At 35.6% G+C, this 15,083-nt stretch overlaps 2 protein-coding genes across 2 annotated transcripts; both read left to right on the top strand.

Annotated features, from left to right (window-relative positions):
• The first annotated feature begins 343 nt into the window (after positions 1-343).
• Positions 344-13,505, top strand: LOC137253542 (uncharacterized). Its single transcript, XM_067790720.1, has 6 exons — positions 344-1,425; positions 2,298-2,494; positions 9,950-11,045; positions 11,106-11,311; positions 12,135-12,483; positions 12,542-13,505. Exons 1-4 carry the CDS (start codon positions 387-389, stop codon positions 11,303-11,305), a joined length of 2,532 nt encoding a protein of 843 aa, XP_067646821.1. The 5' UTR covers positions 344-386; the 3' UTR covers positions 11,306-11,311; positions 12,135-12,483; positions 12,542-13,505.
• Positions 3,226-5,183, top strand: LOC137246251 (uncharacterized). The gene is given in 2 exon segments (XM_067777351.1): positions 3,226-3,690; positions 3,692-5,183. Coding segments are annotated over 2 exon segments (996 nt in total). The 5' UTR covers positions 3,226-3,288; the 3' UTR covers positions 4,286-5,183.
• Positions 13,506-15,083: the final 1,578 nt, after the last annotated feature.

Raw genomic sequence — 15,083 nt, 5'->3', positions numbered from 1 at the left:
ATTTAAAGTTTTCCTAACAGGGGGCGTGCCACCCCCTACTTTTCCAAGAAAAACTTTCTAAACCTTCCTTGAATTGCAACGAACGAAACAAAGAAACAATTATCGAAATTGGTTAAGCCGTTTTTGAGTTATAGCTAGACTAACGCACAGCAATTCATTTATATATATTTATTAGATAATAAATTCTTATTTACATAGATAAATGCAGTCGCACTCTGTTAAAAGTCGTCTGAAACGTTAATTAACAAACAAACTTCCTTATCATCTATGACGGTAATCTAAGTATAGGCTTCGTAACTTGGCGCTATAAAAGAGGCATAGCATTCATTGCAGTTTTATACAAATCTGCAACGACTTGTTGAAACACACTCTAGCGCTTCTGAATTATGGATGCCCCAGAATGGTTGACGCCAAGCTATTTGCAGGAGGCATTACGTCTACACCACAAAGATCCTAAACTACAATTACATTCGATGCATGTGCAACCCGCTACGGGAAAAGGTGAGAATTATGGTGGTGTTTTGACGCGCATCAAAGCACAATATCGACTCAGTCAAAATCAACAGAGAGTGGAGCGGAGCTTCATTGCAAAAACATCATTCGAAGCAGATCCAATTGCTAGCACTATAATAGCACCATATGATATATTCAATCGTGAGATGCGTATTTATGAAGAAGTTCTGCCCAAACTAAACGACTTACTAAGTGAGATCGATGATCCCGACCAACTTTTCGCTAAGGCCATACATGTGGATTACAAAAGACAATTACTTATTTTTGAAGATCTCAGCGCCAGAGGCTATGTTATTGCAAATCGTTTGCATGGTTTGGATATGGCTCATATTAAATTGATTTTGGATAAGCTGGCTAAAATGCATGCCACTTCGGCGGTGTTGAACGAGCGCGAAAATGGTTGTTTGGAAATTTATGATCGTGGTTTCTTTAATCGGTACACAGACAATTATAGTCCTTATTTCGTGGGTACACTGATTGCGTGCAGTGAATTCATTTTGAAAAATATGCCTGAAAGCTCGTACTATGGTCATAAACTAAAAGCACTGGCTCCACATTATATGGAAATTGGAAAACGTTGCTTTTCCCCAACGCAAGGAGAAGTCAATGTTTTGGCGCACGGTGATGTTTGGGTCAATAACGTAATGTTCAAATACGATCCAAAGACAAGCGAGCCCGTTGATGTGCTCATTATTGATTTTCAGTATAGCTTTTGGGGCTCCCCGACTATCGATTTGCATCATCTCTTCAATACATCTTTACAAGAGCCACTGCGTTTAAATAAGCAGGATATTCTCTTTCAATACTATCATAATATATTTAGTGACATTTTAAAACGATTAAATTATCGTACGCATCCAGTGCCCACATTGAAGAAATTCCTTCAACGGGTTGAACAGAAACGATTTTTTGGTGAGATTATTTCCTAAGTTAAGTCTATATTGAACCGTAAGGCGCACGACAGAGTGAAAGCGAGAAGCGTTGCTAAAATATAAAGATAGAAAGATATGAATATTTTTTCTTATGGAATATTTAAAAAGACGTCAGAAAGCCTGAAATGTTTAAAACTTGCAAAATATATGAAAATAAAATTGCTTCTCGCCTAGCATAACTTATAGCGAGCACTCTGCCGTCCAACTAACTTTGCAATTATCTCAACAAGATACAAAATCAGGAAAAGTATTATTATTAAAAAAGTAATTTAAGTGTCGTATCCTATCGTACGCGCCGCTCTTAACCCTTTATAAAGCATGCGTATTATTAGTAATTATAAGTATTGCAAGAAAACCAGTATTTTTCAGAAACCAATGATTTTTAAAAAATTGTTTTTACTTACCCGTACTTGTAGTGCAAGGGTAAAAAGATTGTGACTTTATTAATCGTAAAAGTTTAATCCTCAGTTAAAAAAAAAACTCGAATATAATGATTTTTGAAAAATGTTTTCAAATGTGGGATGTGGGAGGTTAAACGAATGTGATTAATTGCCTTATTTGATTATGCGATTATTCCATCGATTTTACAGCTGGTAATATGTAGTCACGTGTAAGGAATACAAAATTGAATATTATCCCGTTTGATTTTACATTCACATTGCGCCATAAACTGGAGCCATTTTGGAGTTCAGCATTCGAATCGAACCTTGAATCATTCGACATTAAACACAAAATTACTTCGAGTTAATGGCGCAAAGTGAATGTAAAATGATGCTTTTTAGGGGTTAAGCTCCGATTTGTACGCAACTGCCATGCTATATTAAATAATATTGTTTTTTTGTTTACCTTTAGCTTTTCATTCATCATGTGTCATACAACCAGTGATGATTTGTGAAGATACTGACGATGCCGATTTCAATACACTAATGGGCGAAGACGAACGCGCTCTAAAATTCAAATATAATATCTACCAAAATGCGCAAGTACAGAAGAATCTTAAAAATTTGCTACCTATATTCGATAACAGAGGTCTTTTGGAAATAAATCAAGCAAATTGACAAATATATGTGATATATAATTATGTTTGTATACAAATATGTTTGCAACACTCTCTTAGGCTTTTTGCAGTTACAACAAATCTAGAATAAGGTTATTTCTAAAATGCAATGAAATTTTTTTGATTGGAGTTGAAACATTATCACCACTGATTACCATAAGGGTGTGTTCAATATTAGCCAAATGCAGTTAACCCTGTTTGGCCGTGTAACTGACCTTTTAACATTTCTACTCGCTAGCGAAAAGCGATTCTTCGTCTATGCTAGTTGTAATATTTTGGCATTATGAATAAAAAATATGTGGCATAATAGCCGGGATTAAAAACACTATGTTTGGAGTTAGTAATAGAGATATATACCGCCGATTTTCGTCATTTTTCGCACACCGCCGCCGAATGTCAAAAGTATCGCCTGGGCGGCGGCTGCGTTCAGCGCATTACTATATTTTCTACTTTTTTAAAACTGTCTAGGCCATTTTTTGATCATGTCGAAAATTGAACCGATATGGTCGAAAGGGGTATCAACGAATGCGCATCACTGCCAATTATAAGAATCCAATTGCGAAATTTAACTTTTCTACAGATAAAGCTTTGAGATACTAAGTTAGAGTGAATATCAATAAAATATATTTGTTATGGTTATACTTTTCATAGATTCTTTAATTTACTGCAGTCATGCCTCACAAGCGGTAGGAGCTTTCGCTATAAAAAGCAGCGTTTAACGGATGAAAGTTGTTAGAAATAAAAATAGTTTCAGCGGCAGAGAACCAAATATATTTTGCATTAAATATGGATGATACAAATTTACATCCAGCGCCAGTTTGGCTCAACACTCAATATCTTCAGCCAATTTTATGTAATTACAAAAAGGATCAAGGCCTGACCATTAAAAAATTGGAGATTAAACCTGCAACTGCGAAAGGTGGCAATTATTGCAGGGTAATGACACGAGTTATTGTTACTTTTAAGCTAAGCAACAACAAAGCAGAGTGTGGCTCTTATATTGTGAAAACCACACATGAGGGCGATCCCTTTGTAGCCGGAATTATGAATGACTATGATGTTCATAGAACGGAAATGTTAATGTACGAACAAATTTTACCCAAACTCACCGAATTATTAAGGGGAATTGGTGATGATGATAAACTTTTTGCTGATACAATTTATGTGGACTACGAACATTCGGCTATAAATGTTTGAAGATCTGTCGGCACAAAAATTTGTCATAACCGATCGATTGGCGGGCATGGACGAGGCACAAACTGTGATGTCTTTAAAGAAATTAGCAAAAATGCATGCGACAGCCTCTGTACTGAATGAACGCATGCCCGGCATTTTAACTCAACTGCAGAAGGGGATTATAAATCGTTCGACAAAAGGATTTGCACCATATTTTGAGGGTATTTTAGATGCAGTTGCCGCTTTTGCGGAAAAATGTCCAACCTTGGGTTCCTACTATAAAAGAAAGTTGCTTAAGTTGAAACCTTATACCATGGAGTATGGTGCATGTGCTATTGATCCCCAGACTGGACACTTTTTAACACTTACACATGGTGATATGTGGACAAATAATGTGATGCTGCGTTATAGCGATAAGCAGAATGGCGTTGTAAAAGCTCGCGCTAGCAGGGCTATTGAAGATATTGTGCTGATCGATTTTCAATATAGTGCATGGACATCGCCAACAGCTGATCTTCACTATTTTTTTCAAAACATAGTGCATCGAATGCAACGTGAGGATGAGCTTGTGCAACATTATCATGGGTTTTTGGCAGACACATTATAAAAATTGAATTACGGCGGTCATATACCGTCCTTGCATGAATTTTGTGTACAAATGGAGATGCACAGATTTTATGGTATGTATTCCTTTAAGGGCCAATTAATGGTGACGTATAACCATAAAACCATAACCAGATAAAACTGCTGATCGAACTTACCTTATGGGAATCAATGTAATCGATTAATGGTGCCATACCATAACGCTAACGCCAAAACCATACCATAGCCAACCAATTGGTTTTGGTTTTCTCGCCATATCTTTAATATATATCCCATACAACCGACTGTTCAGGTAACAGGATTTTCATCATTTTTGTCGAAATCGACTTTTAGTCCGATTTAGACGATTTTTTCAGACAACCATCTATGCCCAATACGTAAGCTTGTGGTAAAATTTTATGTTGCTAGCTGTTAAAATGAGGCAGAAATGTCGAAAACTCTCTTATTGAACAATCGGCTGCATGGGAGGTACATATATGATATAGTGGTCCGATCCGGTCGATTCCGACAAATGTCAAATCCCCCATCAAAATATGCCTGCTTACCAAATTTCATCAAAAATTGAGGGACTAGTTTGCGTTCAAACAAACGGTATGTACGTGAAAAGTTGTAAGTGTTTTAAATATTAAATAATTGTGTTTTCTTGTTTTAAATAAACATAATTAATCCCTGAAGAGGACACAATATCGTGTCGAAACGCGTCGAAGTTATAAAAGAAAAATTAAGTTTTTGCTTTAAACTCAACGGCCAATACAGCTCTGAATAAGTACAAAACAAAGAGGTCCGCTAACTTTGTTTGGTTGTGCAAAGATGTCTAAAAAGCTCACGCCGCATTAGAGAGAATCAGGGGAACCCATAAATAAATAAAAGTAATGATAATAAATAAAAAATTTCATCCTTTGCTATTCGTCGTGGGATCAGATGAATATTCAAGGTCAAAGTTCTAGTTGTAAAAATTGCATACGCAGGTTCAACATCTAGTTTGAGCCTTAGCAGAGTCAAATCATAATTTTTGCCCAAGCGTGGGCGTTATAATCGTCCGGTTTCGCGTCGCTTGGTGTGTAGGAAGTCGTACGCGCCAAACGTAATGCAACGGACATCTATTGTAAACATCAAGTATTCGGAATTGGAGTTTTAAAATAAGAACGTAAAACTGGGATGCCTTGTTGATTTCTTCCTCACTGCCAAAAAATCCGTATCCTCTATCAAAATTATATTAATAATGCCCGGCCTATTGTTCCGAATTGTGAAATACGTATCTCAAGTCGTCCTGATGGGAGTTTTCTCCTAAAACTTTGGAACACTGAATTTTGCAACTGTATATTAAACCCATCTAAAGATATCGTTACCAAACAGCTTATAAAAAGTTTTTTTATAAAAATGCTAATGCTAGTTTTTTACAAATTTTTATACAGATTAAGTTAGTACTACGTAGACAGCCACGGTCAATTAAATTTGGAAATATGCAAGAATTTTATTTAGGGGAAATATTTCATATATACAAAGTGAATGTGCTTACGTACCTATTCCACCCATTTAAGTAAAAGCTTTTCAGATGCCGGAACAAAAACATGCGAGGATGAACCTTCATACTGAGGCTTCCGACTTTTTCGGTTGACTTAAATCGGTCGAGGTTTGTATTACATTTTGCGTAAACATGTATAGCTCTTTTAGCTACGGCACGTTTTAACTAGAGATGATACGTTTAAACTGTAATTTATGTATTTAAATTGTCCAAATATAATATGGGAAAACAATAAACATATGTAACACCTATTTAATTTACATAGCTTTGCGCGAATTTAATTTACAAAGCAGTTAACGAACTTAACGTTAAGCGTTTAGACGGTTAAGCGCCAATTAAGTAAGTAAGTAAGAAACGAACTTAACGTCCTTATTCCGAACGTTACCGGTAAGTTTGTTATCGGAAAATTAAGTAACCGAACATCGTTACCAGTTCCTGTAACCGCGATTCTGGACTACACGGTTATACTTTAAACAACAAGGATGCGCATTTGAGAATAAAATGAAAATGTGAACTAAATTTTGTTTTAAAAAGTATTAATATTTAGCAAACACGTGCAATTCTGCGTGGTACCATGAGGTTATCACCTATTTTACCCGCAATATGATTATGAAAAAAACATTGTTACTAGCTTAACAAAAATTGTTTTTTTATTGCTTTAACTTTCCACATTTGAAGTCAGGGATGAAGGTTTCGTTATGTCGCACTTTTATTTGATTTTCTCTGTTCCTCAATCATTTAGTAGCCGTTTTTCTAAAATATATTGGAATATGCCTAATGATGTTAGCACCAGTACGTTTGTATGAAGATTTTAACTCAGATCTCATCATAGTTTTTTTTTTGTAGTAACGTGCCTGGCACGAGAGGATTTTACCTATAATGCCGGGTCCTTTGGGGGTAAAAAGAACTAGTATAAGCATATCCTCACCTTACCTATCTGAGCTCTAAATGATGTTTGGAATTACCAATGCCGCCTAACTTGAATGAAAGCAGCAGCTCGATAGTGAAAGGTGATACGGGTTATGTCTGTTATTCAGCCATCGGGTCGCGCTTAGACACCTTTTGTGGCACCCTTAAATTTTTTCTTATCTGCGAGCAATTCAGAGGTGATAATTGTATAGGATTTCCTATATTGTTTGTTATTAAATTGTAAGATGGTAACTTTGAACAAATAGCGAATTGTATTAGATTAGGTACTAGATTAAGAAATGTACGATATTGCAGATTAGGGCAACTCTGTAAAAGGAGAAGAAGAATAAGATGGTCGATTTTCCGGTTGTGAAATATAGATTGATTGTGGACGACGGTGTGTTTTATTAACCCAATTGCATCTCCGCTAAAATAAGTAAATATATTGGTCAAGTTTTACAAAATAATAAATTTATTTGCAAGAAAATCATCATTCACTATTTTGTATTGCATAAATCATATGTGTTTGTAAAAATATGTCATTCAAAACCGTACTCTTTTCAGAACACGTAATGAAATTGCTTAAAAAAAACAACTGAGGATGAATGAATTTCAAATGTTTGGGACAAACTTAAGGCAGAGTGGAGTTTATAGATGTTTAATTTATCTTTACAGAGACATTTTTCATCTACACGGACTATAAGAAATTATTCACCCCGATCCCTAAGCTATTTTCAAAGCTTCAAAGTCCCGAGCACATCGAGAAAATAACTTAAAAACTGATTCCAAGATTTCTAGTTTGATGTGAATTTTCTTATTATCCATGCACCACCTAGCGGAATTTTTTGCCTTTGTTGCTTTCACGGTGCCCTGAACCAAAGCGGTCCATAAACCGAAACACCCGCTGTTTGGAACTTTGAACCGAACCACAAACCGTACCGAATTTAATTTAAAATTTAAAATCGAACCAAAAACCGCAAAAAAATGGCTCCGTTCAAAATAAAGTTTTACCAAAATAATTCCGAATTAAAAGAATTCCCCACTTTCCCTTTAAACTTTTTAAAGGAAGCAGCTCATATAAATTCAGGTATAATGCTTTGTTATCTTAATTTTTCTTTCGAATTTGCTCATATTCGTTTTTTTTATATAAAGTAAAATTCTAAAATTGTATGTTTGACGTTCTTTTGTCTATTCTGCCTCACTATGGTGATACTTTTTCTAATACTAATTTTTTTGGAACGTGAAATTAAATGTACTCTTCATCTTAGGTAAGGTGGAACTGGCCGGTCCCTTAGGATCTCACAAAGACTGAATGTGAGCAAGGTTTTTACTAGAATGCCCTCGACACTAGAAGCATTTCTGACTTATACTACTTGCTGCCTCTAGATCTAATAACTGTAGTCTTAGTCTAAGAAAAGTTACTCAAAAATGCATTGCGAAATTAGACAATTTTGAACTAAAACTTGCAGACCAACATGAAAGACCCTTATTTTGAATGAAGTAATAACAACCAACACTTAAAAACGCAGAAACCAGTTTTATTTTAACACAAATCATAATATGTCAGGAGGATGTGCCAGGAGGTGAACATTCGGCTGAATACTTCAAAATCGTTAATGAACGGCATCCAATCTGAGCTCTGCACGTGATGTAAAAAATTGTATAAATACAGTAGTCGCCCACAAATTAGAACCTTCAGTAATTAGAATGTCCAGAAATTAGAATCAACTTTTTCAATACATTACACGATCTGAAATTAAAATCGAAAATTCTAATTTCTGAGCGTATTTTGTTTTTTTTTTTTTTTGTTGCAAAATAGATATAAAAAGGGGAATCCCATTTATTCATGTTACGCTCGGTAGTCGTTAGATTTTCGTCGCGGTTCTGTACAGTTTTTGTGTAAAATTCGACACGCGTGCACGAGTTTTGGCATTGTTTGTTTAAAAGTAAAAGTATTTCGCTGAGATGTCAAATAAACGTAAGAAGACTACTTTGTCCTTGGAATCCAAAGTTCAGATCTTGGAAAAGCTTGACAAGGGAAACGGTTAGCCCTAGAATTTGATGTGGCGCCATCTGCAATCAGCTATATCAAGTCGAATAAATCATCAATTTTAAACGCTGTTTCTAATACCTATCATGAAGCTAACAAAAAATCATTGCACATCGCTGAATATTAGTTACTAGCAGAGTATCCAATATATTAGACTAATTCCAAGCCCCATTTGTATGGGAGATGCCACGCACCTTTTTCGCTATCCCCAATTTTTCCCGAGGGTGTAGGGATTAGCCTTATATACATCCTCACCTAACTTTAGTCGTCTATCTTTAATACTTTCAGATATATTGACAACAAAAAATTCCAGTTGTATGGGAGGTGCCCCGCCCCCTTTTTCGTTATACCCAGTTTTTCTGGAGGGGGTAGGGATTGGTCGCATATAACCACTCACCTAATTTCAGTCGTCTAGCCTTAATACTTTCAGATATATTGACTACAAAAAATTCCAGTTGTATGGGAGATGCCACGCCCCTTGTCAAAAACTTTTTTTATGTAGCCTACCATAGATTGACGCACTCAGGGTATGTCATGGCAAAATTTCGTTCGATTCAATTATGCGGTTTAGGCTGCAAGTCCAAACATACATACAGACATACTTTCACAAATATATAGTAGAAAGAAGATGAAGTTTTTGATTCATTTTTGGCTTTTTTAATGTGTTTCTATCGGTCTTTTATGTATTTTTAATGAAAAAATATATTTATTGTAATTGGAGTTTTTTGGATCTTTTTTTGATTTAGCATATATGTATATACATATATGTACATATGTATGTATATTTAATAGAAAACCTGTGATATGTATTGTACTGTATTGTTATTTTATGTTTTGTCGTTTTTATGAATAAATTGAATTTTATACAAATAAAAAACCTCCAGGAATTAGAATTTTTCAGAAATTAGAATCACCCTAAAAACAAAGTGTTTCTAATTTGTGAGCGTCTACTGTATTTGAATTTAATCTGTAGTCTAATTAAGTGGCTAATTAAAAAATATAAATAATGTCCCATTATATCATCGTTTTTATTTACTAAATTTATTACATATGTGCATGCGGAAGCAAATATTTAAATGTTATAATGCAAAACGAGATAGTTATATTCGTCAAGTGTGACATGCCCAGCCGCTCCCTTAAAATATTTGTTACATGCAAATATATTAAATAAAAATTTTCATTAGATCAAAGCATTCACTGTTAGACCTTTAAGACATCTACATATTACAGACACAATGGAGCCCGAATCGAGTCCTGTAACTGTTTGGTTAAACGAAGAGTATGTGCAGAAGGTGTTTCGTAAATATAAACGGGATGAAGGACTTAAAGTTTTGCAGCTGGATTTGAAACCAGCCACTGCCAAAGGTGATAATTATGTTAGCATTCTGACACGCATTAAAGTAAAATATCAACTAAGCAATAATAAAACGGAAAGTGGTTCGTACATCGTTAAGTCCTCCTTGGACGATGGGTCATTTGCAGCGCAAATTATCCAAGGATATGAGCTTTGTAGCACCGAAATGCTCATGTATGGCAAAATCTTACCCAAATTGTCGGCAATGCTTAAAGAAAGTGGCGATTATCAGAAAATATTCGCCGAAACTGTACATGTGGACTACGAACATTCAGCTATTTTACTTGAAGATCTGACAGCACAAGGATTTGTTTGTAGAGATCGCATTACGGGAATCAATGAGTTGGAGGTCAAGTTAACATTGAAGAATTTGGCGAAAATGCATGCGGCAGGCGCTGTGTTAAATGAGCGCATGCCCGGCGTACTGGACAAATTAAATATGGGATTCTTTAATCGATCAACGAGCGGCCTCGCGCCATATTATGAAGGACTTTTTGAAGTGTGCGCTAACTTTTCGGGCGAGTGTGAAACGTTGGGTTCATATTATAAAAATAAATTGTTGCAGTTGAAGCCGCATGTAGTGGAACATTGTACAAGAGTTTTTGAGCCGCCACAAAGTTACTTTCAAACACTTTTGCATGGTGATCTATGGATTAATAATACTCTGATGCGTGACTCTGAGGGAGGTGAACTTAAGGATATCGTCCTTATTGATTTTCAATTTAGTTGCTGGTCAACACCTGCCGTAGATCTTCATTATTACTTCAACACGTCCTTATCAAATGAGTTGCGCATTGATCGACAGGACGAGTTAGTGAAATATTACCACGATAACTTAGCAGAGACTTTGCTAAAGTTGAAGTATGACGGACGAATTCCTACCCTGCACGATATATGTGTACAAATGGAAGCTGGAAGATTCTATGGTAACTAATTGATGAAACTGTTGATAAAATTACGTAATATCTGTTTTTGATTGATTCTAGCAATGAGTTCGACAGTTGTTAACCAATCGGTAATGCTAAATGAAGACACAGACGATGCTGAATTTGAGAGTCTAGTCGGTTCTGATGAACGTTCGTGTAATTTTAGGAGGAGTTGCTATACTAACAAAAGAGTACAGGATAATATAAAAACACTCTTACCATACTTTGACCGCAAAGGTTTACTGGATATATATAAGTAAAGTAGAGTAAGTTAGTCATTGAAATATATATAGATATATCTATATCGCTTTATTGAATTACTACTAAATGTATTTGTTAATTTCCTTAAAAGTTCTGAAGAAGGAATATCGGCTTTTTAGCCCCATAAAACGTAAACATATAAGGCGAGTTATTTTGTTTTGTTCATTTTCCGACAGGGTGAATAAATGATGTATATTGGAACGATTTTCCGTCATCCCTTGTCAAATTTGGTTTCGAGAACGAAAATATAAGGCGAGGTTTAGTTATGTCAATGAGAAACAATGTGAAAAACTTCAATGCCCAAGAGGCTAGTTGTGGAGCTCTGACTTGGTCTTTCATTGAGGTCCTTTTAATCTTAATATAATTTTTGTTAAAGTAGTTTTGTGGAAGTATATTTATTTCAATCAGTGTATCTAGTCATATTAAATATTCTTTCGGAGGAAGGTATTCCATTTAGTACTAATCATGATATTTGCGGTTCAGAAAATTCATAGACTGGAAGCTTTAGACTCCAAATTCGACTTAACCTTACAACGACTGCGGTACTCTTGTGATTTAAGTTTAATACAAATAAAGAAGAAAGTTTTTTTTTTTGAAGTCGTTTTCTTAATGATAATTAAAAGTAAATAAATATTTTTAAATTGCCTAAATATCGCCAATTTCGGAAGGGATGGACCTTTCTGATGAGCTTCATATCAAAATCCAATAAGTGTATATAATGGTATTTGAAAGATGTAAGGATAATTGAGATCAGCTAATTAAAATATGTATTCAAATTATTCGATTTTATCTAAATTATTAAATTTTTCTATCATGTTTTCTCAATAGTTTAAGAGGTGATATTTGATCGACTAATATAATGTTCAAATTTAAAACGGATGATGCAAACAATGGCGGCTCGAAAATAGTTAAGGATGCGCGTCTTATTGACTTTCAATTTAGTAATTGGTCATCACCAGCTACGGATCTGCATTATCTTATAAATACTTCATTTGCTAATGAGTTACGTTTGAACCGTCAAGATGAATTAATAAAATATTATCATGAAATGTTGGCAAGCACACTGACAAAACTTGATTATGGTGGGCATGTGCCTGCATTACATGAGCTGTGTGTGCAGATGGAAGATCGACGTTTCTATGCTAAGGTACTCTAGCCATAGTCGCGTTTTTTGCAAGTTAGTTTTTTTTTTTATTAAAAAACATTAAAATAATTATTTTATATATAACTTACAGCTCTGACATCATCAATAGTAAATCATCCTTTGCAGTCCAGTGAAAACACAGAGGATTCGGACCTTACACGTTTAACCCAGCTTAACGAGCGATCAACAAATTTTTATAACTTATTATACAAAAGCAAAAAAACACCGGCCACCGTGGTGTGATGGTAGCGTGCTCCGCCTATCACACCGTATGCCCTGGGTTCAACTCCCGGGCAAAGCAACATCAAAATTTTAGAAATAAGGTTTTTCAATTAGAAGAAAATTTTTCTAAGCGGGGTCGCCCCTCGGCAGTGTTTGGCAAGCGCTCCGGGTGTATTTCTGCCATGAAAAGCTCTCAGTGAAAACTCACTCGCAACACTCGCATAAAACATGTAGGTCCCGTCCGGCCAATTTGTAGGGAAAATCAAGAGGAGCACGACGCAAATTGGAAGAGAAGCTCGGCCTTAGATCTCTTCGGAGGTTATCGCGCCTTACATTTATTTATTTTTTTTTTTTAAAAAAACACAAGAAAATACCATAGCACTTTTGCCATTTTTCGATAGGCGAGGATTACTAGATGTAGTTGATTAGGTGATCTAGTTCGAGGAGAGCAAGGGCTATATATTCTAGTTTCGAAATATTGTAACTCTATCGTAAGTAATAAAATATGAAAAATTTTCGGATAGAGTTACATAAAAACTCGAAGCATTTTTTCGATCTATTAATATCAAGCATGTATGAATTTGTTATAGTGAGATATATGTGCTCTTTTGGACTTATTTTGGCAATATAAAAATTTAATATCGCCCGAAAAAATAAGGGAGCTCAGATGCAGAATACTGTTAAAAAATGTACCTATATACTTTGCACTTTCGTACTTGAGTTACAATACTATAATTACATCTTAGTAAGCAATGTTTTTCCTGAATGACTTTTGTACAAAATTAATAAGATTTTTTCAGTCAATAAAAATTCATTCACTGCGTTTAAACAAATCGTTTTTCATCAGGTTATGGGCCCAGACCCGCAAACTGAATTGTGCTAGTTTTTCTATATGTACGGTTGCAAATAAAATCGCGAATTTTTATAATGGCTTCGTCACTTTATTCGATCGACAAATTGGATGACTCGAATTATGACTCCTGGTGCGTTCAAATGCGCAGCGTTTTGGTACATGGCGGTTTTTGGAGAGTGGTCAATGGACAGACCAAATTAGAAGATTCAATGACGGCTGATGAGAAAACGGCGTGGGAGTTGCTGGACGAGAAAGCATTGGCAACAATTGTTTTAAGCGTGAAATCTAATCAGTTGCTACATTTAAAGGAAGCGAAGACATCGGCACAGGCGTGGGAACAGCTTCAGAATGTGTATAAACCTAGAGGGCCAGTACAAAAGGTGGCATTATATAAGAAGTTGCTGAACCTACGTATGCGGGAAGGCGAAGGTATGTCAAGTTATTTGAATTCTTTTGCGGAGGTTACAGGGAAATTGTCCGAAACTGGTATTGACTTACAAGAAGAGCTTCAAACGATCATTTTGCTAGCTAGTCTACCAAGGGAGTTCGAAAATTTTGTAATTGCCATCGAAACGCGCGATGAACTTCCTAAGTATAACGTGCTTAAGGTTAAACTTTTGGAAGAAGCGGAAAGAAGAAGTCAACATACTGATATTCAAGCTGAAAATAGTCAGCAGGCGTTTGGTGCTAGGAATGCAGCAAAGAAACATCAGAAATCGGCGAAAGAAAAGTCCCAATTTACTGGTAAATGCTTTAAGTGTGGCAAAAAAGGCCACTATGCGAGTAAATGTGAGAAAGGTAAGAAAGGGGAACAATCCTCATTTTCTATGGTTGGTGTTGCAGAAACAAAAGCTCTTGATAAGACATCCTGGTATCTTGATAGTGGTGCTACATCTCATATGTGCAATAACAAAACCTTATTTTCTAAGTTAACAGATCATAAGGAGAAAATAATGCTAGCAGGGGATACGTATATAGAGTCTCAGGGCAAAGGCGAAGTGAAATTGTTTTACAAGCAAAGAGAGATAGTTTTGAAAAATGTTCTTTATTCACCAAAGCTCAAGGCGAATTTCATATCGGTGAGTAAGGCGGTTCAGCATGGTTTGATAGCAATTTTTTCGTCCGATCATGCAGTTCTGAAGAATGCAGCAAATGCGGTTATACTCAAAGCTATGAGACAAGAAAATTTGTTTGTGATCTCAAGTGAAACAGAGCGTTTGTTCACCATTACGGGTGAGCGAGAAATATGGCATAACAGATATGGTCATTTAAACTATCAAAGTTGAAGTCAGTTAGTTCAGCATGATATGGTTCGTGGAATGCCATCAATTAAAAGCAGCGAAAAAGTTCATTGCGACACATGCATGGTAAGCAAAATACATACTTTGCCATTCTCAAGTTCTGAGAGTCGTGCTACAGAGTTGTTGGAGCTGATTCATAGCGACGTATGCGGCCCTATCAATGTAAGCTCACTAGGTGGCTCCAGATATTTCCTTACTTTTATCGATGATAATTCAAGGCAGATATTTGTATATTTTTTTGAAGGCTAAGTCAGAAG

This window comes from Eurosta solidaginis, chromosome 1 (assembly GCF_040869045.1).
Source record: "Eurosta solidaginis isolate ZX-2024a chromosome 1, ASM4086904v1, whole genome shotgun sequence".
NCBI lineage: Eukaryota > Metazoa > Arthropoda > Insecta > Diptera > Tephritidae > Eurosta > Eurosta solidaginis.
The sequence above is the reverse complement of the archived record's forward strand: the minus strand, read 5'-3'. Positions and strand labels throughout refer to the sequence as shown.